The 23,532-nt window shown below is 36.6% G+C and overlaps 1 protein-coding gene across 1 annotated transcript in view; it reads right to left on the reverse strand.

Moving 5' to 3' along the window:
* Nucleotides 1–23,532, reverse strand: part of IL17RE (interleukin 17 receptor E) — a 560,820-nt gene that overhangs the window by 18,573 nt on the left and 518,715 nt on the right. Inside the window, exons 14-15 of the mRNA XM_044077387.1 lie at nucleotides 20,300–20,351; nucleotides 5,975–6,082 (exon numbers count right to left, since the gene is read on the reverse strand). Coding sequence (XP_043933322.1) covers nucleotides 5,975–6,082; nucleotides 20,300–20,351 — 160 coding nt within the window. The remainder of the gene's footprint in view (nucleotides 1–5,974; nucleotides 6,083–20,299; nucleotides 20,352–23,532) is intronic.

Here is a 23,532-nt window from a genome sequence, read left to right on the forward strand (position 1 = left end):
GTTTTTAAATGTTTTTTAATTGATTAATTGATGCTTATTAATTATTTGGATGTATGTTTAAGATGTGCTGCTTCATATGTTCAGTAGTTCTGATGAAGTTCTTGGATAAGAACAAAAACGCTTAACTTAATAAAGTTTTTGGATCACCTGCCATTGTACTTCTTCCTTAGCCTAACTTGTAATTTCAATGCAGTAAGAAACTCATTCTATGGCATCCAGGTCCAAAGCAGTCATAACTCCACTTTATTTGGCCCTTATCAGCACCATTATTGAGTAGAATGCCTCCTTTGTCATATGCCTGAGCAGACATATGCGACAGCTGGAATGCCCTGAAAGGTTCCTTTCTAGGAGAATCCAGGGTATAAACACATTGTCCTACACAGATCGCCTTAAAGTTCTATCACTAAACTCTGTCTCCTACAGGTTATGGAAAGGCGGTTTATGCCTGGCATACAAGGCATCATCAGAATCAGCTTTGATGGACCTTTCACAAAGTTTCAAAATGAATAGCATCAGAACCACTAGATCCAAGGATTTAAATTTTACTTGTAAAATAAATAAGACATGTTGGAAAGAAAGACGTGTCTCAGAAGATCCCATTGCTTTTGAACAGGCTTCCCATCTATGTGAAGTGAGTCCATCCCTAAACCTATTTAAGCATAGCCTTGACCAATGGATGGGAAATTGGAAATTTGCCCTGCATTTGGCCCCAATGTCTTTGATAGACAGAAGCAGACAGTACTGCCCAAACTAACATACTCCTCCACATAACCTCTAAAAACTTTGCAACATACCCCCTTCTAATAAATGTCCGTGATACACAGGGACATAAGGTTGGATTGCATGGTTAGGTTTACAAAGGCCCTGATGGTCTTTAGCCTATTAACCTATTAACTATCATGCAGGTTGACTTGACTCTGCTCTCTTTTTTAAATTTTACACTAAAAATAGGGTTACCACCTGTCCCACTTTGCGAGGGACAGTCCCTCTTTCGGCAGTTGCGTCCTGCAAAAAAAATTGAAAAAATGGCAAATGTCCTGAGATTTTTAGGACAAAAATTGTCCTATATTTTCTTTAATAGTTGCATAAAACAGTTATTTTGTATCTGAAACACCCAGATGTTATAAGAAAGAGAATAAGCAACTAAAAATGCTACAAGAATAAGCTTTTATTTAGGCAAAAAAGTGAAGTTCTGTCCTTTGTACTGGCCGTGGGTATGTTTTGCTGTGCAAAATCTGACATTTGTACAAAAAATGTCTCACTTTGGGTATTTGAAAAGGTGGCAACCATAACTAAAAAGTAGTTGAAAAAGTCTTAAATCCATTAAAAAACTGAGTCAAAAATGTATAGCATTCTTTATACCAGAAGTCAGAGAGATGAATATTAATATTCCTAAACTAGAATGTGCTTTTCCTATATAGCTTTGAACTTATCTTATACTGACATACAGTAAACTACATACTTAGCAAAAAAGTTAGGCATACTCTGCTATATGAAGTCACAGAATATCACTATCTTTTCCTAATGAAAAGTGAAGTGGCCACAAATGACTGCAAGAGCCACTTTGTTATTTTCTATACCTGGAACATTGTCCTCTTTGTCCAGTAAGTTCAAAATTACATCAAATCAAACTCCATGAGAGCTCAGGATCAACAGGATCTATGCCTGGAAAAACATCTGATATTTTGCTGATTGAGGAGCATACAGCTCGACCTCTTAGCCCAGGAAATCTGGACACAGCCTGACATAATGGTGGTAGAAGTGCCCAAAAATAGGGACATATTTTAAATATTGCTCTTATTCACTTAGAAAGCTGCTAGAGTCACAGGGTGCATATTAAAATGCATTTTTTAAAGAATATGAAGTCTGAAACTCAAATGTATGACATTATTTACTAATTTCATTCCTCAGATCATCCCAGTGATTTGACAGAAAACCAAGCATTTTTATAAGGAACAGACTGAAATTTTGAGGCAAAAATCTGTGGACATCTGGGCAGTTGAGAGCTGAAGAGGTTTTTAACAAGGCAGCTACTATTAACTGTAAATTATCTCTTTGGCAACATCAGAATCAAAATGAAATGAGTTGAATTTTAGGTCCAAACTGGTTGAAAACCTTTTTTCATTTACCTCCTACCTTTAAATGGTACTGATACAACAGCTAACTGATACAAGAGCAATTTGTTGTGTAACTTTCTGTCTGCTTCTTTAGTTATGCACATAATCCAGTAATCTAAATTACTATTGCTTTTTGTACTATATGTATAAAAACTGCAGTAATCACATAATCTTTTTCAAAATGAATGCCATCTACTATCCATCATGGTAAATCAATTAATCTCATTTATTTCTAATCACAGAATAATGCAATTTCTTTCAATTATCTTGTCTTTTATCACTGTTTTATCATATTTATTATACATTATTCTGTTCATATTATATATATTTTGTTCTAAACTGATTACAGTGCATATCATCATACTATTGCACATTTATATCCTGCTGTACTGTACTTCTGGTTCTTGATCATGGCTGCAAAGTGTACTTTTGACGAAATTAAACAAATACATAAAGAAATATGTATAACTGTACAATGGCTCACAAAACAAATTTGCTGCATTATCATTTTGTCAGGCAGTAGCGTGAATGTCTGTGTTGTGTTTCCTTCCAGTTATATTCTTGGCAGAATATCATAATACTAGGTAAGTGCTGATAGTGCAGGAAATTGAAATGTTTGATCTCTTGAAAATTCAGTGGTCTGTAAATTCTGAACAGTCCAATAATCTCAGTCAAGCTTCAGTTATGAGATCAGCCTATATATCTTAATTTTCAGATCATGACATCACTCTCTTTAACATGTCCCAGTGTTTTTGGTATAATTGTAAGAGTTAGAGTTGACTGCTTTGTACCTCTCAACCTCTTGGCACAAGAAATCTGGACAAAGCCAAACTAATGGGGAGACAGAGGCCCAAAATACGGACAAATGTTAAATATTGCTCTTACAAACTTAGAAAGTTGCTAAAATAAAATATTGTGCGTTACCATGCATTTTCTAAAGAATATAAATTCTGAAACTCAAATTTCTGTCATTATTTACTGAGTTCAATCCTCACTGATTTGCCAGAAAGCTACAAATTTTACAAGAAAGGGACCAAAAAAATATGAAGCAAAATGTGGACAGCTGAGAGGTATTACTACTTTGCTTGGTAAGGAAAGTAAATCATAGGTCAACTTTTAAAATTCAAAATTTTGGTATACACACAAGTCTGCTGTTTTTTTAGAATGAAATCTTCCATTGTAAAAATTTCCAATACTCATATCCAAACTGAAAACAAATCATCTCCTAAAACCTACTTTATAAAAACAGATTTTATTTTATATGATTTGTCTTGGGGCAGGGTCCAGCCAAACTTCAGATGTAATTAGCTGCAGTTATGGACACTAAATGATCTGAAGCTAATTTTGTAAGTAAAATGATTTGATGTGAAAAAAGCTCTTTGAAAAGCTTTCTCTATAAATGGATGTTTTTTTTTTATTTTGTTGACTGCTAAAGCATTAATCCTGTTTCCCCAAAGTTTCATTTTCATGACTGTATTTATTTCAGCTTACACTAGACTGTGAGACTGCATTCAATGTGTGTTGTGCTCATGCTTTTTGGGTATTTATCATTTTCCTAAGGTTGTGTAACCACAAAGTTATTATATTTATGTTCTGCCCAGAGTCTGCATGCCCTCCCTATGTTTGTGAGACTTTCCACCAGGTGCTCCAGTTTCCAAAGACATGCACTAGGTAGACTGGACATTCTAAACTGGTCATACGTGTGAGTGTGTGCATGGGTGTGTGGTCTGGATGAGCTAATGTGGCACGGCTAGTCATGAGGCAATATAAACCTTGGCTCTAGATGACTGCCACTGTTGAAGTGACACCCTGACCCCATGTACAGAAATGGGAAAAAGGGGTTGTGGATGGATGAATGGATTACAGTGGCATACTGGCTTGCATTTATCATGGTGGGGTACAAGGAAGGCCCCCTATTAAGACATGATTTTAGTTTACTTTGGTTTGGTATTTCAGGGAGGTGTTTACTGAATGTATGTGGGTCTATATTAAATCAGCGAATGCTTAAAAAAGCAAAAGCTGATTTATTGACACTATATAAGCGAAAGCTTACAATCCGGAACACTCGGAACAGCGATTTTTTTCCCTCGGAAAGAAATCGCTGTTCCAAAACAAAACAAACAAAAAAAAAACTTAAAACAATACATAAAGTGGAGCGCTTTACTCTCCACACCCCCGATGTGGGGTGCTATGCCTCCCACACCTCCCCTACTTAAATATGCCAACTCCGAGATCGCACTACAGTGCCGAAAATGGCAAAGTAACCAAGCGGCCAAGCAAATTCTTTCCCAGGGAAAGAATTTGCTTAAAAGCCACTTCACTATTTTGCCTTTTTGTTCTTTTAAGTTCCATCAAGGTGCATTTGAAAGAATGCATCTTCAGTCACTTAATAGGAACCCAATGTATGTGACTGACATTTTAATTTTGGATGGATTAGCAGTTGATCACTCATAGTGGAATCCTTGAATGACTGCTAAGTTTCTTTGCTGGCAGAAGAGTTAGAGTTTTCAATCTATACATTACTATATACATAAACTGCATAACTTGTAATACTTTTCTATGTGGACGTATCTAAACTAAACTACTTTGTAGTTTGAAAATCAACATTTGCAAATTTATCTTTGAAAGCCTTCTAAAACATGCAGAGTTCACAAATAAAATGACTCAAAGTTTTAATTGGCTGAATTTCTGTTTTTCATATCTGATACTCCTGTTCTTCTCTTCATACATTAGGAGGAGTAAAAACTCCCAGAAAGGGGCAAGAAAAGCAAGGTATGAAGAAAGGTGAATGGTTACTGGTGGACAGCTATGATGTCATAGGGTGAAGTAGCTAAAAGCTGTGGACCAGCTGTGATGTCACAGCCTGTGAGATGATAGCACTTCTGATGATAACAATAGAATGAAACTGGGTTTAGCAGCTTCCAGGAAGGCCATACATTGTGTGTGAAGTTCATCCACTCAGTCATATACAAACTCATTTCGTTAACACACCTGTAAAATATATGGGTCTATATTAGAACATCGAAGTCTTGAAACTTCGAATGTTCTAATATCGACCCCTATTCAGCGAACGCTGAAAATAGCTAAGCTGCAGAACACCACATTTCTTCCTAGGGAAAGAATTTGGTTGTCCATTTTTGTGGTTTCGCTATTTTCAGCACTGTGGTGGAAAGTTATGGGTCGGGTTCAGGTAAGTGTGCGATTGTGTGGACGTGAGGGTTAGGACACGGGTTAAGTGAGTTAGGATTAGGGTGCGGGTCAGGTAAGTGTGTGATTGTGATGGATGTTAGGGTAGGGTGGGGTAGGTGAGTTAAGGTTAGGGCGCGGGTGAGGTGAGTGTGCCATAGTGATGGACCTTAGGATTAGGGTTTGGGTTAAGGTAAGTGGATAGATGGTAGTGTATGTACAGTTTAGTGTAAGGTTAGATGTAGGATTTTAAGTGTATGTGTGTGGATTTACTGTTTTTTTGGTGTGCTTGTGTTGTGTGTATGTGTTTCGGAACAGCAAAATTTTTCCTTGGGAAAAAAATTTGCTGTTCTGCATGTTCGATATTTTAAACATTCGCTGAATAGGGGTAGATATTAGAACATTTGAAGATTTAAAACTTCGGTGTTCTAATATAGACCCAAATATACACACAACCACACCCATACACACACATATATATATATATATATATATATATATATATATAAAAGATGGGATTTAAATCTTCAAAAACAAGACTGTTTTTTTTTTTTTTTTTTTTTTTTTTTTTTTTTTTGCATGACTCCAAATGTTATTTGCTTGAAACAAATGATTCAGGATCATTCTCCATTTGTCAGGAATGACAGTAAACTTCCATGCTGATTTCTTACCTGAAATTATCCGAGTGATGCAGCGTTTTAGAAGTAGCAACAGCATAATAATAAAAACTGTCGCACTCAGTGATGCCAAGACAAGCAGGCCTAGCCGTCCATGGTCATCTGAAAAACAGGGTGCCAACATTAATAACAGAAAGTCTACACTAATGACTTTGTCATATTAGCCAATACATTTTTGTGTATTGCTATATGTATTTCTGTGAATTACCATATTGTAATAGTAAAGCATATCAAGTCAGTGTAAGAAAACAACTACAATTATTTAGAAGATGTTAGCTTAACCAGAAAAATAAACTCTCCTGCATAAAAAGTAAATGCTGTTTGATACAGTAAGAATTGACATTTACACTTCTCTGCCCTGGCATGTTTAACCCTTTTTTTAAACAAGAAACATCTTTACTAAATTATCACATATGACTTAGGCAATTATACACACACATTTATATATATATATATATATATATATATATATATATATATATATATATATATACACATATATATATATATATACACACATATATATATATATATATATATATATATATATATATATATATATATTGACAAATTTTCAGTTGCATATATTATACGTCACTTATAATCTTTCCAGTCATTGTCAAACATTACACAACTCATTCAGTTCCTGCCTTCCCTTAAACCTCATTCCTCCTCCAAAACATTATTCTGCACACACTGTTCCCACAATTCCCATTTTTTTTCTATGTACTTTGCTCCTACCCTTTTCTAAAGATCTTACTTCCAGTTGTTTATCTCTGTTATTTAACTCCTTGCACTACAGTTGGTTTATACTTTGATTTTAATTTTCTAGTAATTGCTTTTTTTGGTAGCCACCAGAATTAAAATCAGCAGGGCCTTACTATGTCTAGGAAATACCAATTCTGCATCACAACTCAGAAAATTGTTTCCTTAGTTATAACAGTTTGCTCACTCAGTATTCCTAATAGAGTACTTTGCAGGGAATTTAGTTTGCAAACTCATTACACTCAAAAAAAATATGTTTCCAGTTACCTGTCTCTTTCCCATCATATCTCCAACATTTGCAATCTACCTGAGGAAAAATTCTTTTGGAGTCTGCTTGGGGTATGCAGACACTTCCAAGCAAAGATCCTAAATCTTCTAGATTTTGCATATTTGGGAACCATATGTATATCCCTCATTGTTTCTTTGTGAATTCCTTATCCAATTTATCTTCCCAGTCCTTTCTAACATCCTCTGATTCCTATAGTCATCATGCAATATTTTATATGCTCTACTAATTATCCCTTTTTAATAGCAGCTTGTGCTCTATATTTTACTAAAACCATTAGCAGAGCAGATCTTTCACCTAGGATCCCCCTATTTCTTTCTCTTTGCCTATACTCTGATATCAGTCTTTGATAGGGAAGGCTCTAGCCTGCAGTCCAAATTAGTTATTGGCCTCTTTCCATTCTATTACATTTCCCTCTCTAATTATTTGCTCCCAATACCTTGGTTCCTTTGCCAGATTTTTCCAGTAAATTCCAGCCCCCTCTTGTCTATTTGCTATGTCCCTAATTGCAGTCATCCCTACTGGCAGAAGCTCCCTTTTCTAATAGTGTTAGCTTAGTTCTTAGAATACTTTAATGAATATATTGCTTCTCACTTTTTTAATCTCTCCAAGTCTTTTTGATTTCTAATACCATGATGGGAATGGGCCCCATTCCTAAATCAAAGTATGATTAAAGTTCATGAAATTAGTTTTGTTTCAGTCTTTGATGTCAGCCAGAAGTGCTCTTCACAGCATCAGCAATGTACTCAGTAATGACTCCTTATGCAATTCGTATGGGGTTACATGTATTGATAACATATCTAAATATGACTGTAGATTTTTTTTTATAAGACTCGTTGCTCCTACTACTATTGTAACTGTCTAGGTATCTTTCTTCCACATTGCTCTCGTTTCTGCCTGCAAATCCTGACATTTTATGACTGTGTCTCTCTGTATGCAAGACACTGTAGTCACTGGGTGTAGGGATTTCAGTGATAAAAATTGGATTTGTCTTCTTTTCATGGACCACTATATCTGGGTTTCTCGCAACTATCTTTTGAACTGTTGGTAATGGGTGATCCCATGTGATGTAAACTTCAACATTTTCTATGATGTTTTGTGGCTCATGTTTCCAGTGTTTTTCAGCTACTTCAATATTATAATGCTTGCACAATCCCCAATGCAACAGTCTTGCTTCATTATTATGCCTTTCAGTGTACAGTCCTTCTGCCACTAGTGTATCACAACCAGCAACAAAGTGCAAACCTGTTTCCAATTCTGTTTTACAAAACCTACACTTGTTTCTCCCACATGTTCAATGGATTTTGTAAAACAACATGTATGTAGCCCACTGTCTTGGGCTGCCAATATTAACCTTTCATCTTTTTGTTTGAATTTGCCTCTCCTTAACCATTCCTGTGTTCAGTCTTGATCAACATGAGGTTATTCCAGGGGTTTTCTATACCTGCAACTACATTTCTACATTTTCTACATTTCTTGCCTTCTCATCTGATCTTTCACCTTATTTTCTTTCTTTTATTGTAGCACATTCAGTTGCTGCCTGATTTTTATCTACTTCTGGTTTGATTTCCATTCCCACTTGATGCTGATATGCTTCTGCTAGGCTAAGAAGGGAAGACATCTTAGATTTATTCTCCTCATGTTTCAAAACGTTCACTATGTTTGGGTCTTGTGAGGTCAGCAGATATGTATGCAGTCCCACAGTTGCAGATCTATACATGTAATCATTTAGAAAGGAGGTCCATACCTCCTTCAGAACAGGGAATATATAATCCTGGTATGCACTCATTTTTTAAAAATCATTTGATGAACATAAAACATCCTTCTTGTTTTCCTGTTTAATCTATCCAACACCTTTTGGGGCCAGTCAATCACTCCAAAACTGTAAGTTAGGACAGGAAGAGCAAATTGGTTTATAGCTTGAATTTTGTTCCTAGATATCAACGCTGTTTTCAGGATTCATTTAAGTCTTCTAAAATATTCCTTGCTGAGTTTTATTTGCATTTGTTTGTGTTTTATTGTTGATCCTTCATCATGTCAATCCATGCAATACTTAGATTCGTCCCCTTTTTACAGTTCTCCACTATGACTTTAGTTAACAAATGATCTTTTGTTCCATATGACTTTCTTTTATTGCCCTTTTGTTCTATTGCAATAATTGAGTTTTCTTCTAAATGACTATAAACTCTGTCGGCATCAATTCCAGTGTATAGTTTATATGCTGTCCGAAGGCAAGTTATTGGTCTATAATTTTTAGGGTAGCTTGCAGTGTCACTCTTAAGTAGGAACATTGTTTTTCCTGTTGTTAACCAGGCTAGTCTCTGTTCAGGGTATGCATATAAATAGTTCTTACTCATGGCTAAATCTTTGTGCAAAGATGTTAATACTTTTAACCAGAAGTTAGGTACTGCATCTGGGCCTGGGGCTTTCCAATTAGAGGCTTTTCTTAACTTTGTTTCAACCTCTCTAGCTGTTATTTCATCCCATTTCATATCCTGTACCTTTAAACTTCTTATTCTTTCTTTTACTTCTTCTATCCATTTAGCATCTTTGTTATGTTCTACAGAATCTTCATAAATACTTCTCTAAAATTAATCTATTTCTTCTTTTTTGGGTGGTCTTCCAATTCCTTTTGCCTTGTTCCCCAGTTCTCTATAGAACTTTTTGGGGTCATCAATAAATTGCATTATCTTCTAAGTTTTTCCGCCTCTGCTGAGATTTTTAGTTTGTTATTTGCAATAGTGCAAGACAGATCATGATCTGTTCTAATACTATGTGTTGCTTTTATCACATCTATCTTTCTGAGTATTCTTGTTGATCTTTTCTCTTTTCTATATTTTTCTAACAGTGACACTTCTTATCTTAACTGCTTTATAGCTTTCTCTGTTTGATACTTCCATGATAGTATTTGACGTCTCCCCTTCCTTTCCCTTACTATCCTGTGTTCTTATGGTAGAATTTTATTATTAATTTAGTTGCACAGTAATATATCCTATTTACTTCTGTTATATCACACAGATCTCTATGGACAGTCCTAATTTCTGTGTTCATTTATTTTATTAAATTTCTAACTATTTGGGTTTATTGACCTTCTGCAGTCTATTTCACTGATCTTAATATGTATATCTATCTCTAATAAATCAAGCAATTCTTCTCTTATCTCATTTTCTTCTAAACTGAGGGCAAACTTTTTGTTCTGCATTTCCTGCGAGCATTCTGTAGAAAGTACTACACCATCTTCCTGTGGCACATTCTCTTCAATTTCATCCTGTGTCATCCGTTGCTCTGTCATATGGAACTCAATGGCCTATCACTCCTCACCATTGACTGCGCCAGAGTTGCCACAGTTTCCTGTTCCTTTCCTTGCTGTCCAGTTTCAAGTGAACATTTATAATGGCTTCCTGTGAAAGGCTTGAAAATATCTCCATATAACAACTGACCTGTTGCTTCCCATTCCACTGGTTTCTCCTTAATTTGGATGTTCATTGCTCTATCCTGCTGTGATGTTTTCTGAGTTAGATTTTCTACACTAAATCTTTCACTTTGCAGATACTCCATAACCTTAGTTTATATTTCTTTAACTTCTCCATTACTGATCTCCTTTTCTACTTTTCCTCTTTTTCTTATTTTTTGTATTGTAAAAGTTTTCATATCCAGATTCCTTTGCCTGTATTTCTCTTCAAATATCTTTGGTGCTGCTTTTTGGCTTTATTAGTTTTGCCTTTTCCTTTGCATAAATATTGCAACATATTAAATCTCTTTTTCTTTCCCATGTCCATATTTCTTCTTCAGATATCTGCTATCTTCTTGTTTCTCCTTACTTTGGGGACTTGTTCCACTATGCTGTGATGTAACCTGTGTTAAACCTACACCAAATCCTTCACTTCGCATGCATTCCAAACTTCAACTTCTAGTTTTTTAACATCTACTTTACTATTCTTCTTTCCTACATTTCCTCTTTTTGTTATTTTTTATTGTGAAAATTTCCACATCTTGATGCCTTTTCTTTGGGGCTGCCTTTTTTGTATTGATTAATTTGGCTTTTGACTTGCACCACATCTATTTTTTAACATCTACTTTACTAATCTTCTTTTCTACATTTCCTCTTTTTGATATTTTTTTATTGTGAAATTTTCCATATATTGATGCCTTTGCCTGTAATTCTCTTCAAATATCTTTGGGGCTGCTTTTTTGTATTGATTAATTTGGCTTTCGACTTTCATCACATCAAATCCCTCTCTTTCCCATGTCCGTATTTCTTTTTTATACTTTTCAAAAATCTCTAGGTTTTGCAGTTTATATTCTTGCACTTCCTCAGATGCTTCCTTTTTCTAAACATATCAAAGTTTCTTGGTGTATGGAATGTTTTTCACAAATCTGTTGTATTAATAAACACACATTTTTATTTGAAGGTTCTGTCAGTTTTTCATCTGGAAGTATTTTTCTTTCCTCTAATTTCTCTATTAATACTTTTGTATATCTTGGGTCTGGAAATTCTGGACTTAACAGAAACAATACATAATTTCTTTCTTATCCTCAATAGTCCACTCTATCATCTTTATGGTTCTTCTTTGGCCTATCAGTTTTTGTGATTTTTGTGGACTGCTATTTCCTTATACAACAAGGGGTCCATCCTCTTCCTGGGCCTGGCCTCATTGTAGGAATGTTTCTATATTTTGAGGATTCTACACTGTCATTTTTTTCCAGTCCTGGCACCAGTGTGCCTACCAGGATTGGACACTTTTTTTATCCTAGATCTTGTGCACCCAGCTATCATTTTTTTAATTTTTGACCCACTTCTGTCCATGATAAATGCTATATAAAATATGGTTTATATATCAGTGTTATGTTGGTGAGATTTTGTGAAAAACAGGGTCCACCTCATGAAGGTACTCACCAAGACTTGAGGATGAATTCAATTTCAGCAATACTACTCTCCTTGGCTTGCTGATTTATCATCTTTCCATTCAGATTCTGTATGTTTATTACTATTCTCCTTAAGGATCTGCATCCAAAATCTCAGTCTCTCCTTGTTTCTTGAGCTTCCCACCATTTCATCATCATCCTTTTCCACTTTGAATTATAGCTTTCTGCTTGTGTTATGTATAGGAACCTTAACTGTGTAGCTCTGAAATATTCTTTGAAATTAGGCAATCTCAAACTACCTTGTTCAGTTGGAAGGATCAACTTATTCCACTTGCTTCTTGGCCTCTTGTCCTCCCAGATAAAATCCTTCAACTCTCTATTAAATGCTATCCACAACTTCTATGCTGGTTAATAAGAATATGCCTTACTTGTGTATAAAACTAAAGGGATTAACTACATTTTCACTGCTTGTATCCTACTATCAATATCCATAGAAAAAGGGCTTCCAATTTCTCAGTGTTTAGATGATCTTTTGTTTAGCCTCTCCCACATATCCTTAGCTACCATAACAGAATCCTTTTAATCCATGCTATGTATTTAATATTATCATGTTCACATAAATATGAGTATTGCTGAATCAATGTGTGTGTGGATACATAGTTTACAGCTATTTCCTTTGTTTTATCTTCATTAATTTTGTATCCCAAAAAGACTTGAAACTGTCTCAGAATGTTTCACAACACTGAAATGTCCCTTTCTGTTTTTTAGAAGGAATAAAATAATATCATCTATAAATAAAGCCAATTTTTCTTTATTACCATAGCAATTATATCATTGAATTGAATCCCTTATTTTCTTTGCCAATGGTTCTTAATATAATATAAAATAACAAAGGGGAAAGAGGACATCCATGTCTGGTTCCTCTGCTCAAGCAAAACTTATCAGAGGGGACCCCTTCACTTAAATTTTTGCTTCGGGTCCCTCATAATTTATAATTTTATAAGGGAATGCAAATGTTTCCATTGCTCTATTCATAAAATCCCAGCTTATTGTCGAATGATTTTTCTGCATTAAGACCCACCAACAACAATGGTATTGTCTTACTTTATGTTTCTGTCTGGATCATCATTGTTCTATTAATGCTGTCAAATGTTTGCCTTCCCTCCACAAAACCACAACGATCCATATCTATCAATTTTTGTATAACATTTGCCATTCTTTTAGCCATTATAGACATAAACACTTTATAATCAGGGTTTAGAATCAAAATAGGCCTACATGAAGCTAGATCTGATGGGTCTTTACCATCTTTAGGTATTACAGCCACCACCACTTTCTTCAAGGATGTTGGTGATTCTCCTCCTTTTAAAAGACTGTTAACAAAATCTTCTACTTTCTTCCCTCATAACTTCCAAACTTCCACATGATTAGCATCTATTTCTGGGGATTTTCCTGTAGCTTGTTATACATCACCATTTTTATCTCATCTCCTTCTGTCCTAACACACAAAAATAACTGAAAAAAAAAGCTTTACCTTATATCATGTGGGATATCTCATGTATTACAAAAATATTGTTAAGAACAAAATTTTGTTTTACTTAACTCTTTCCTTCCTCTTCCTCTCTCTTACATAGTCTTCCAGTCATTAATGATATGCAGTAAGGGATATATGCTTTGGAGTCCCCTACAAGTTTAACAAAGTCAAAAAAGTCCAATATTTTCAGGTTTTTTAATTCCATCATGTTTCATAAATGTAATTAATATTTTGTAATACCACATTTATTCATCAATTTCTGAGTTGCTGGTGTCCTTTTCATTGATTTCCAGCTCCCAAATTCAGTCTCAGGTTCATTTTCATTGTTCTCCTGGTTCTTCTGGTTAACTCATGTGCTTTTCTCCGTCTCTCAAACATTTTCCTAAGGAACCCTGGTAAAGGTTTCACTGTCATAATCTCTCTATGGGCTTTATTATCAGAAGAATAGAAGCAGAATCCCCTTCTGTTTACAAGCTCACTATCTGTTAGACAAACATTTGTATTTCCTTCTTAACATGTTTTAAATCAAAAAATGATTTATGACCCTCTAGGAAAAAATATTCTGAAGCTAGCAGTTTAAATCTCACACCTCTTTCTTGACATTCCCTAATTATTGGAAAAAAATTACTCTTCTTCTGCCTGGTGTACAATGAGAAATCATTTCCGCAAACACTCTACAGTCTGCCACTTCTAGTACTTTGTCCTTCTGCCACAGTGTAGCCACAATCAATTATTTCTGTTGGTAGGATTGCATTTTTATTATTAAAGGTCTAGATTGCTTTTGCATGGCCAGGTTTGGAGTATACACACAATGTGCCATTTCAATTAACATCTCCTGCTGTGAAATACTGTTCCAGTTACTTATTTGTGCTTTCAAAAAATTAATCCAGTCTGTCCCTTCCAGTTTCTCAAGTTTTCTCTATATGCTGTGTCCTCTAATAATATATTCCCTTCAGTGTTTTGTTTATGTCTTGCACCAAAGCTGAAGCTTGAACTGCTTTTTGCTGATCTTCTGCAGGAGTCATCCAATCCAGTGCTTTGCCCTTACCTTTTGTGGCTGATTTTCTTTCAAGTTCTCTGAATTTCATTTTGCTGGCATCGAGGTAGTGCACTTACTAGTCAGTTACTAAAGTTTACCCAAAAAGACAAATGAACTGTCTCTCTTTTCTGACTTTCTGTTTTCACGTTAGGAGAGCTGAAATTAAGCTGTAACTCAGTGTCCCGCCATCCTGGAAGTCCCCCTGACATGTTTAACTTTGACCTAGATGTTTCCATGTCTAATGCTTCTTTAGAAGGACGTAAGAAAATGAATGCCTATCTGTAACATGCTGATACTTCTTGTTCCAAGTATGGAAAGGGATTTGTCTGAAATTCATTTTTGTAGATTAATCCAGGATTGCTTATGTAAAAAACATCAACTAAGCAAACTCTTCTAGTAACTTAAATATGAAGATACTTATTACATTAATAGAAAAACAGATGGGCATGCAAACAGAAACACACACAATAAACTTAGTCACCAATCAGGATCCATGTACTCATACCAAAAAGTACATAAAAAATGCACTTCCTATGCGGGAGGGAAAGCACCCTCATTGCACCCCCCAAAGTTACATAACCAACTCTGAGATTGAATTTTTGTACTTGCAGAACACTCATCTGTTGTACTTTCCACACAGCCAGCAGCAAATCTATGTGACATGCACTGCAACAAGTACTTACTTTCATACATACTGCCTCTCTGAACTGTGCACACACACTCGCGCACTCTCACAGACACACACACACACACACACACACACACACACACACACACACACACACACACACACACACACACACACACACACACACAACAAACAACTGATGACATACTCCCATACATACCACATACTTCTAAAGACATCTACTTCAAACCCTACCTGCAGGAATATCACAAAGTTCAAATCACTAACTGTGCACCATATGTACTATCTATCATTAAAATAACAACCATCTCATGCACAAACTTGCAGTAACTAACAACAACTAACAAACAACTATGTTCAATGCATTTTGAATTACTCACTCCAAATCTTACCTGCAGAATATTTAAACCTGCATAGAGTACACTGACATCATCTAACCTACACACATACCATGCACCACTGAGGTAGAAATGTCACATATCTTATACAGTAACAGACACTATACAGGAAAGAACCAGACCTACCACAGTGATGCACCATCTGTACATCCACCCGGTGAAAATATTTCTGCTAGGTGATTATATATGTATGTACATGTATTTGATAAGAGTGTATTTGAAGTGTGGGACGTGATGAAAAGGTACTTGCCAGTTGCAAACGTAACCGAAAGGGTGACTCATGGAAAGTGGGAGACTATGAGGGCAGCAAATCAGCAGCTGGGGAATTTGGGAATTTGACCATTAAAAAAGTAGTGAATGAACTCAGTAGAGAGAGAGAAGGCACAGAGACAAGACGTTCTGCCTCACTGTGTGTGCACAGAGTGGGCACTAATGCTTGAGGGACTGCTGGTCAGACCGTACAGGTTTTCCTTAGCAACTCAAACAGTACTACAGAGCTATAGCATAACTGTTGTTATACTGCAAATGGTGGCTCCAGAAATCAAATAAATTCCACAACTATTAGCCTCACATCAGTTCCAGGGAAAGCTTTTGGAATTATTCTGTAGAGAAGTATTATCAGCCTATCCCTATCAGTGCTCATGCATGCATCAGCTCTAGGGGGAGCATTCAAGACCCCATACACCATTTATAGCACAATTTCAGCAGAAATGTTGACACGGTCTCCCAGCAGACTGGCAAGAAAACTATAGGTTTATAGGTGGTTACTAGGCTATGAGCACAAGGGTAATTTAATATCTAACCAAGTTTAGCCCAGATTTACCAGAATATTGCTGATGTGTCAATACCCTAAGGAGTTTTACAAGATAAAATATAGGTTTTTACCCATCAAGTGCTCACAGGCTGATCCTGTCCATTATGGACATAGGTGTCAAACCAAGGGCAAATTTGAAATTTCGTTTCTGGGCAAGGATCCTGGATCTCACAACAGGGATACATATAGAAATGTGGTTGACTGACCAGAAACAGAATCTAGAGAAAAGTCATTAAACATTCAAGAGTAATAAGGTTTAATACTATGGTCAATACTGTTCAGCATAATTGTGTATGTGTATCACGGGTAGTTAGAGAATAAGATGACACCTAGGGAGGCGCAGCAATGACAAAGACATATATGTGTGTGCTGTGAGTGGTGCGGTGTTCACAATAACAGAGGGATATATGTGTGTGCTGTGAGTGGTGCAGTGATCGTAATAACAGAGGGATATATGTGTGTGCTGTGAGTGGTGTGGTGTTCGCAATAACAGAGGGATATATGTGTGTGCTGTGAGTGGTGCGGTGTTCACAATAACAGAGGTATATATGTGTGTGCTGTGAGTGGTGCAGTAATCATAGACAGAGTTAGCTATTCTGTGAGGACCAGGGTGGTTTGGAAGTTGGCATCTGTGGTTTAACTCTAGGAAACAAAAGTTATTGATTAGAATGGGATTTGAACAGATCATGCTTCCTCTGTATGTTGGTGTGTAGTGCACAGAATATGAAAAGGATGTGAGGGCTATAACTGCACAGTACAATGAGAAAGAGCAGCCTGGGATGATGGACCTGCAGTGGATAGATGGTGAAAAGGATATGGAGTTTAGAATTCTACAGCTCAGTTAGACAGAGCAATAACTGATGGCAGCAGGATGCTTGGGAAATGGATTTTGGAGAAGCTGATGTCAGCAGTTCTTTGTACAGAACACAGGCAGGGCTACTAGTTCTGACATTCTGACAGTAACACGAAGGTTATGCCGGTAAAACAAACATGGTAGAGAGGTACAAAAGAGTTAGACATATAAAGGACCTGGAGCACAAAGGATAACTCAGAATGCTTGACCTGTGCATCCTGGCTAGAGAGCAGAGAAAGGGGGGCTATGACATAGGTACACTGCACTGCTATATATCAAATTGGTGATGGAGATGAAAGGGCAATAAGTTGGGCAGAGGACATGTGACAGTTAGAAGGGTGATGCTTTAAGGCAAACTGAAGAAAATAAAATTTCATATATCCATAACAGGGTCCTAGAATATTAGGAGCATCGTGGGGTATGGCTTGATGGAAAGGTACATAAATGCCTAGAGCAGATGGAAAACAGGAGCTGAGTGAAGGGAAGGATACCTGTGTATGGAGCAGACTAGACTGATCCTATATATTCATCTGTTAGGATCTTTGTACAGAGTTGCAAAGCAATTAAAGGAATAAAATCAGCCCTATTTAACATGTGAAATGCACTTTAAATCTAGTATATCTGTAGAGATCGGAGTCTTTTATGTTTGTCCACAAATTTTATTTAATATTGAGTATATTAAAATTAAGACTTCCTGTGGCTATACTTAACGACTCTTTGTACATCTACTGGTAGCTTGGAGTTCTGCCAGCAAATTATATTATACAGGCTTAGTGATGCAGACAGATAAAACCCCAACTGCTAGCGAGATGACCTAGAATCAAGTAGTGACCTTGCTTAGGAGTAGCTAGCTGGAAGGGTGGGAATGAGTAGTCAATGGTAGCTCACTCATCCTTTGGGGGGGACAGCTTAAGTCCATAATATGCTGTATCACAGCATACAGTATATGGGACAATAATGTTTGCTTGGCACTGTTATGCAGCACATATACATACATTGTAGCTGTTATCTCACATATGTTAAACACATGTACACAGACGATTGTGTAGCAAGCCCTTGGCTCATGGGTTCAGTAGGAGCAAGTGCCAAGCCACCAGGAGTTAGGACTTGGACAGTGTCATAAAAATCCTGAAGGCTGCTTGGGTGACGGTCTTAGTGAAATCACCATTAGCCTCGCTCCCCCTCCTCCATAGGAGGAATGAATTATGTGATCATTAGTATAGGTTTAGATAGTTAGAAGGCATGGAGAAAATGAAAAATTGTGCGGTGATTCTTATTACAAACAACACATGAAGCAGCTACGGCATACTGATCAAAGTGGGTCTCTGAAATCCACTTTTGGATGCTTAAGGATTCTTTTGATTCAGATATGAAAAAATCAGCTGCATTATCCATATAGTCCTATAAATGTAATGTCATTGTGAATTATTGGCCAAAGGCTTGTAGTGTACAACACAAATCTTGTATGAAGATGTATGATGATCATAAAATGTAATGGCTAATCTGGCCAATTTGCAAGTCATATGAATTCTCCTCAGATGACACACACATCCATAAGCATAATAAAAAGATGTAAAAAGTGTACAGTGTACTATAACCTCAATTACAGTGCAGTAAAGAGACTGTCCATGACAGGTGTGAAGCTGGGTTTATCATAAGTAATCAGATCTAAAATAGAAATACAAACAAGACAATCTCATGGTTTTTATCTACCTTCATAATTAACAATATACATGGCTTTTTATTTTATAGGGAGGAATTATAATTAAAGCATATGATTTAAAAATAATACTTAAGTGCGGTACAAGTTGTCAGATTACCTTATTCATATCTACATAATATTGTCTGTCAAGAACGATAAACCACACAATAAAATTCACACAGTATAGCAGCACTTAATCTGAAGGAGTCATAGCTCTGAATCTTCTAACACGTATAATATTCTCCTTCTCATAAGATGAGCTAAAGTTCATTTTTACTTGTATCTACTGTAATAGGCTGGAGCAACAAAATAAATGTCTGAAATGCTGGCTGTGGTGCAGGTGTGTGTCTGCTACTCATACTTAAGTTAGAGCTCTGAGAACTGTCAGTTTCCTTGGATCTGACCTTCATTTGAGGGAGTCAGATGCCTGTCAAATTCGCTGTCCCTTCCATCTGTAAGAAGAGTGCATAGTAGAGTATGTCAGTGTGGCAACGAGGTAGCCAAGAGTACCCTTGTAAAGATGTTTTTCAGTTTCAGGAAAGTAGTTTTTAAGTAAGCTAGGCTGTTACCAGGTTCATTTAAGCTTATTAAATGTAAATGCTCCTTCACCAGAAGGCATACATATTACCAGTGGTGGTGGTGGTTTCCTCAAGCAGAAGCAACCGGCCTTGAGAAAGACAGCAAAAACATATTGCCGAAAGGACATTCAAGACCCTAGCATGAATACCATCTTCTTGGATATGCTGCGTTTCCATATGATGCTTAAGGATCCAGTAAATGCCATTTGGGAGAAATCTGTTGCATTCTGGTTCCAGCTTCAAAATGAATCACTCTTGTCTTGTACCGATTTACTGATAATCTGTCCAGGACGAGCCAGTACTCGCAGACAGTCAACTTCTTTTCTTTCTAGGCTTCCACATAAAACAGGCTTCAACCCAATGGGCATTGCTGGTGATCAAACCTTAAATACATTCATTAAGGAATTAAACATATAACTAAATAAATGCATGACTGAATGTATGAACAAATGCATAAAAATAGATAAATTATAATGATAAAAATGCAAATCTATAATCTATATAAGATGTAGCTGACATCACTTCTTACAATGACTGGTCATCGCTACAGAGGACACTCCTTGGCCTCAAAATCCTTCACAAGAAAGTTACATGGTCCATGTCAAACAACAAAAGGATCACTACTAATGTGACAAAGTTATGTGACACAGGTGACAAGTCTACAGACCCAATATAGACTGCCAAATAAATGTTTATTGCATATAGACATACATGCATACAATGAGCGCACACACACACACGCACACACACACACACACACACACACACACACACACACACACACACACACACACACACACACACATACATGCAAAGAGAAAGTTGTAGCACTTACAGTTAGGGCAAATTATATGCTTCCCAGAGAAGAGCACATCTGATCGCCACACCTTAAAAAAACAAATTTACACAAATGGAATTAGTGACTGAAGAATCTTAAGAGTTTTGTTTACTTTTTCAGATGCATAATCTGTGTAGAGTTATTTATAAAACAAAATTGCATATTATTTATTTATTTATTTAATTTGCTTTTTGTTTACTAGGAAAGTCCACTGGGCCTAGTCAAACTCATTTTCAGTGGAGGCCCGGGGAGAAAAGCTCTATAGCATAGACATTAACACTTAACATTTTACAGTTGAACATTACAATGATCTAATTCTACAGAGGAAATTGACAGTTAAAATAACAAAGATAAATTCCTACAGAAAAATAAAAAAGCTATCCCAAAAAAATGAAAAGCAATTACAAAAGTATGTACAGTTGTCAAGAGAGATATTACAGACATGTACAGTCTTAAGCAAACAGCAAATAACTTAAGTATCTACAATATATAGGATCTATTAGCTGTCTCTACAGTGTTACTGTTTTAACAACAATAGTGATGACAAGAAAATGTGTGAGTTACACAATTTTCGAAGGGGGCTTGGTACAGGTACATTTCCAGCAAGAACAGAAGTGATTATGAAGGGAAGTTTTGAAATGAGTGAAATTTTGAATAGTTGTAATGGGTGGAGGTAAAGCATTCTAGCTTTTGGCTATTGAGAATGAATAAAGAAGCTGACCGGGTGGGAGATTGTTTGTAAATCTGTAAGTTTCTGATCCCCTGATCTGAGTGGGCTGTTGGGGACATAACAATTAAAAGAAGAGCTCAGAGCAGGACAGTCTTGGAGTTTAAAGACGATTTTGTGAGCTGTTGTTAGTAGGAGAGGTAGTTAGGAAGCTGTAGCCATTTCAGTGATATGAGTGCAGTGCAGTGATGAGTAGAGTATTTGGAGTTGGTTGCGAATTTGGTGATTTTATTGTAGCAAGTTTTAAGTTTGAGATTAGCACAGGTTTGGATATTGGTAGGTAGGGGCTCGCTGAACAGGAGAGAGGGTAGTATGTTGTGGTGAGGGTTATTCTTGTGGATGGGCTTAGGCTGAAGTGATTGTGTCTATACAGGGTTCCAAGTTTAAAATGTGTTTTACAAATTTTGAGTTGTATATGAAGATCGAATTTCATTTGCTCGTCAATGGTGACTCCAAGGAGCTTTGTGTGGCTAATTACCTCTGTTAAAGATTTATTCAGAGAAAAGATAGTGGTCACACCTGTTTAGGGAGTTTATTTTTTTTAGGGGAGAAAAGTATGATTTTGTTTTTTTTTTTTTGTTTTTTTTAGGGTTCAGGGCTAGATGGTTATTGTGCATCCAGGATTCAACGACAGATAAGGCATTTTGAGTAAGTGTAATTAAGTCAGAGATAGAGTTAGCAGAACAGACGATGGTGGAGTCATCTGAATACTGAATGACTGATCGTTGAGATAGGGATGAAGGGAAATTGTTTATGGATATGCTAAAGATGATGGGTCCAAGTATGGAACCTTAGGAAACACCAGTGGTGGTGTTGAAAAAGAAGGAGATGGAGTATGCGAATGAGCTTCTCATTTGCATTTTATATCCTTCCTGTTTCACAGTTCACTACCTACCAATGGTGTACACTGACCAAATATAGAAATGAAAACAGATTAGTGATATTTTACTCTCACTCTGTCTCTGTCGGCTACTCTCCTGTATTCTACCTTTGTAGCAGTGACATGCTTAACCATGAGGAATAGCCAGACATACACCATGTCTTTTTAAAAAGTATTTATTTTCCCCCCTTCACTGTCCTCAAGGCCCTCTCCCATATCCAGCTGGCCAATTTATTTTTTCCATCAGTAAAGTCAGTCCATTTTTTCTTGAGCATGGTGACAGTCCCATAACATATTTGTTCCATAACCTGGACAACAACCCAGAAGCCCATTCATTCCCCAAGAGGCAACAGCTTGGAATCACAAGCAGGCTGTACTTCATGTGAAGTGGTCACTAACTACCCTAACCGTTCCCTACAGTGTGTGTGATGCAGCTAACACTGGTACCTGGAAGTGAACATGTAGTTCACCATCTATGTTGGAGTCTGACACTCACCACATCACCGCAGCACAACAGTACTTCTTCCTCATGTTGCCAGGCACTCATACTCAAACTACTCTCCAGGGTGGGCAAACTGACAAATGCTACCCTTTCCCACCCCTGCTATTCCTGCTTTCACTGGCACTATTCAAACAATGTGGCGTATAGCAAGGGCTTCATCCCTTTATGTCACAGAGCCAGGCTAAACAAATATTTATGTATTTAATTCATTTACTGAATTGAGGTGTGCTAGAATTTTACAATTAAGATAAGTCTTAGCATACACAACTATTTTGTTTAATGGCATTTTTTTTTCAAAATGCCTGGTTGGCTAGATTGATTTTTGCTTCAGTCTGCCATTTCAGGATTTTTTTCAGTGTTAAAAAATATAACTGTTCCAGAAAAAATGCAGTGCCTGGGGTGTATGAGCAACATTTTGAAAGATGGTTTAGAATTCTAGCTACTCCTCAGAGATGAATGTACCCTGCGTTTAGGCATCACCTATCACTTTCCTGAGGATTTCATACTTTTTTTAATTTCTCCAAATCTTTTGAGTTTCTATTACCATGACAGGAATAGACCCCATTCCTAAGTCAAAGTATGATTAAAGTTCATGAAATTAGTACTGTTTCAAACTTTGATATCAGCCAGAAGTGCTCTTCACAGCACCTGCAATGTGCCCAGAAATGACTCCTTCTGCAATTTGTACAGAGTTACATGTATTGTTAACATATATAAAGATTGTATTTTATTTATTATAAGACCCATTGCTCCTACTACTATTGGGACTGCCTGGGTATCTTTCTTCCACATTGCTCTCGTTTCTGCCTGCAAACTCTGATATGTTATGACTGTGTCTCTCTGTACACAAGACACTGTAGTCACTGGGTGTGGTGATTTCAATGATCAATGCCACTTTTGTCTTCTTTTAATGGACCAATATATCCGGTTTTCTAGCATCTATCTTTTAAACTGTTGGTAATGGATGATCTCATGTGATGTAAACTTCATCATTTTCTATGATGCTTTGTGGCTCATGTTTCCATTGCTTTTCAGCCACTTCAATACCATGTTTGCACAATCCCCAGTGCAACAATCTTGACACATTATTATGCCTTTTAGTATACAGTCCTTCTATCATT

Source organism: Protopterus annectens, chromosome 7.part0 (genome assembly GCF_019279795.1).
Source record: "Protopterus annectens isolate FY-2018-M chromosome 7.part0, PAN1.0, whole genome shotgun sequence".
NCBI lineage: Eukaryota > Metazoa > Chordata > Ceratodontiformes > Protopteridae > Protopterus > Protopterus annectens.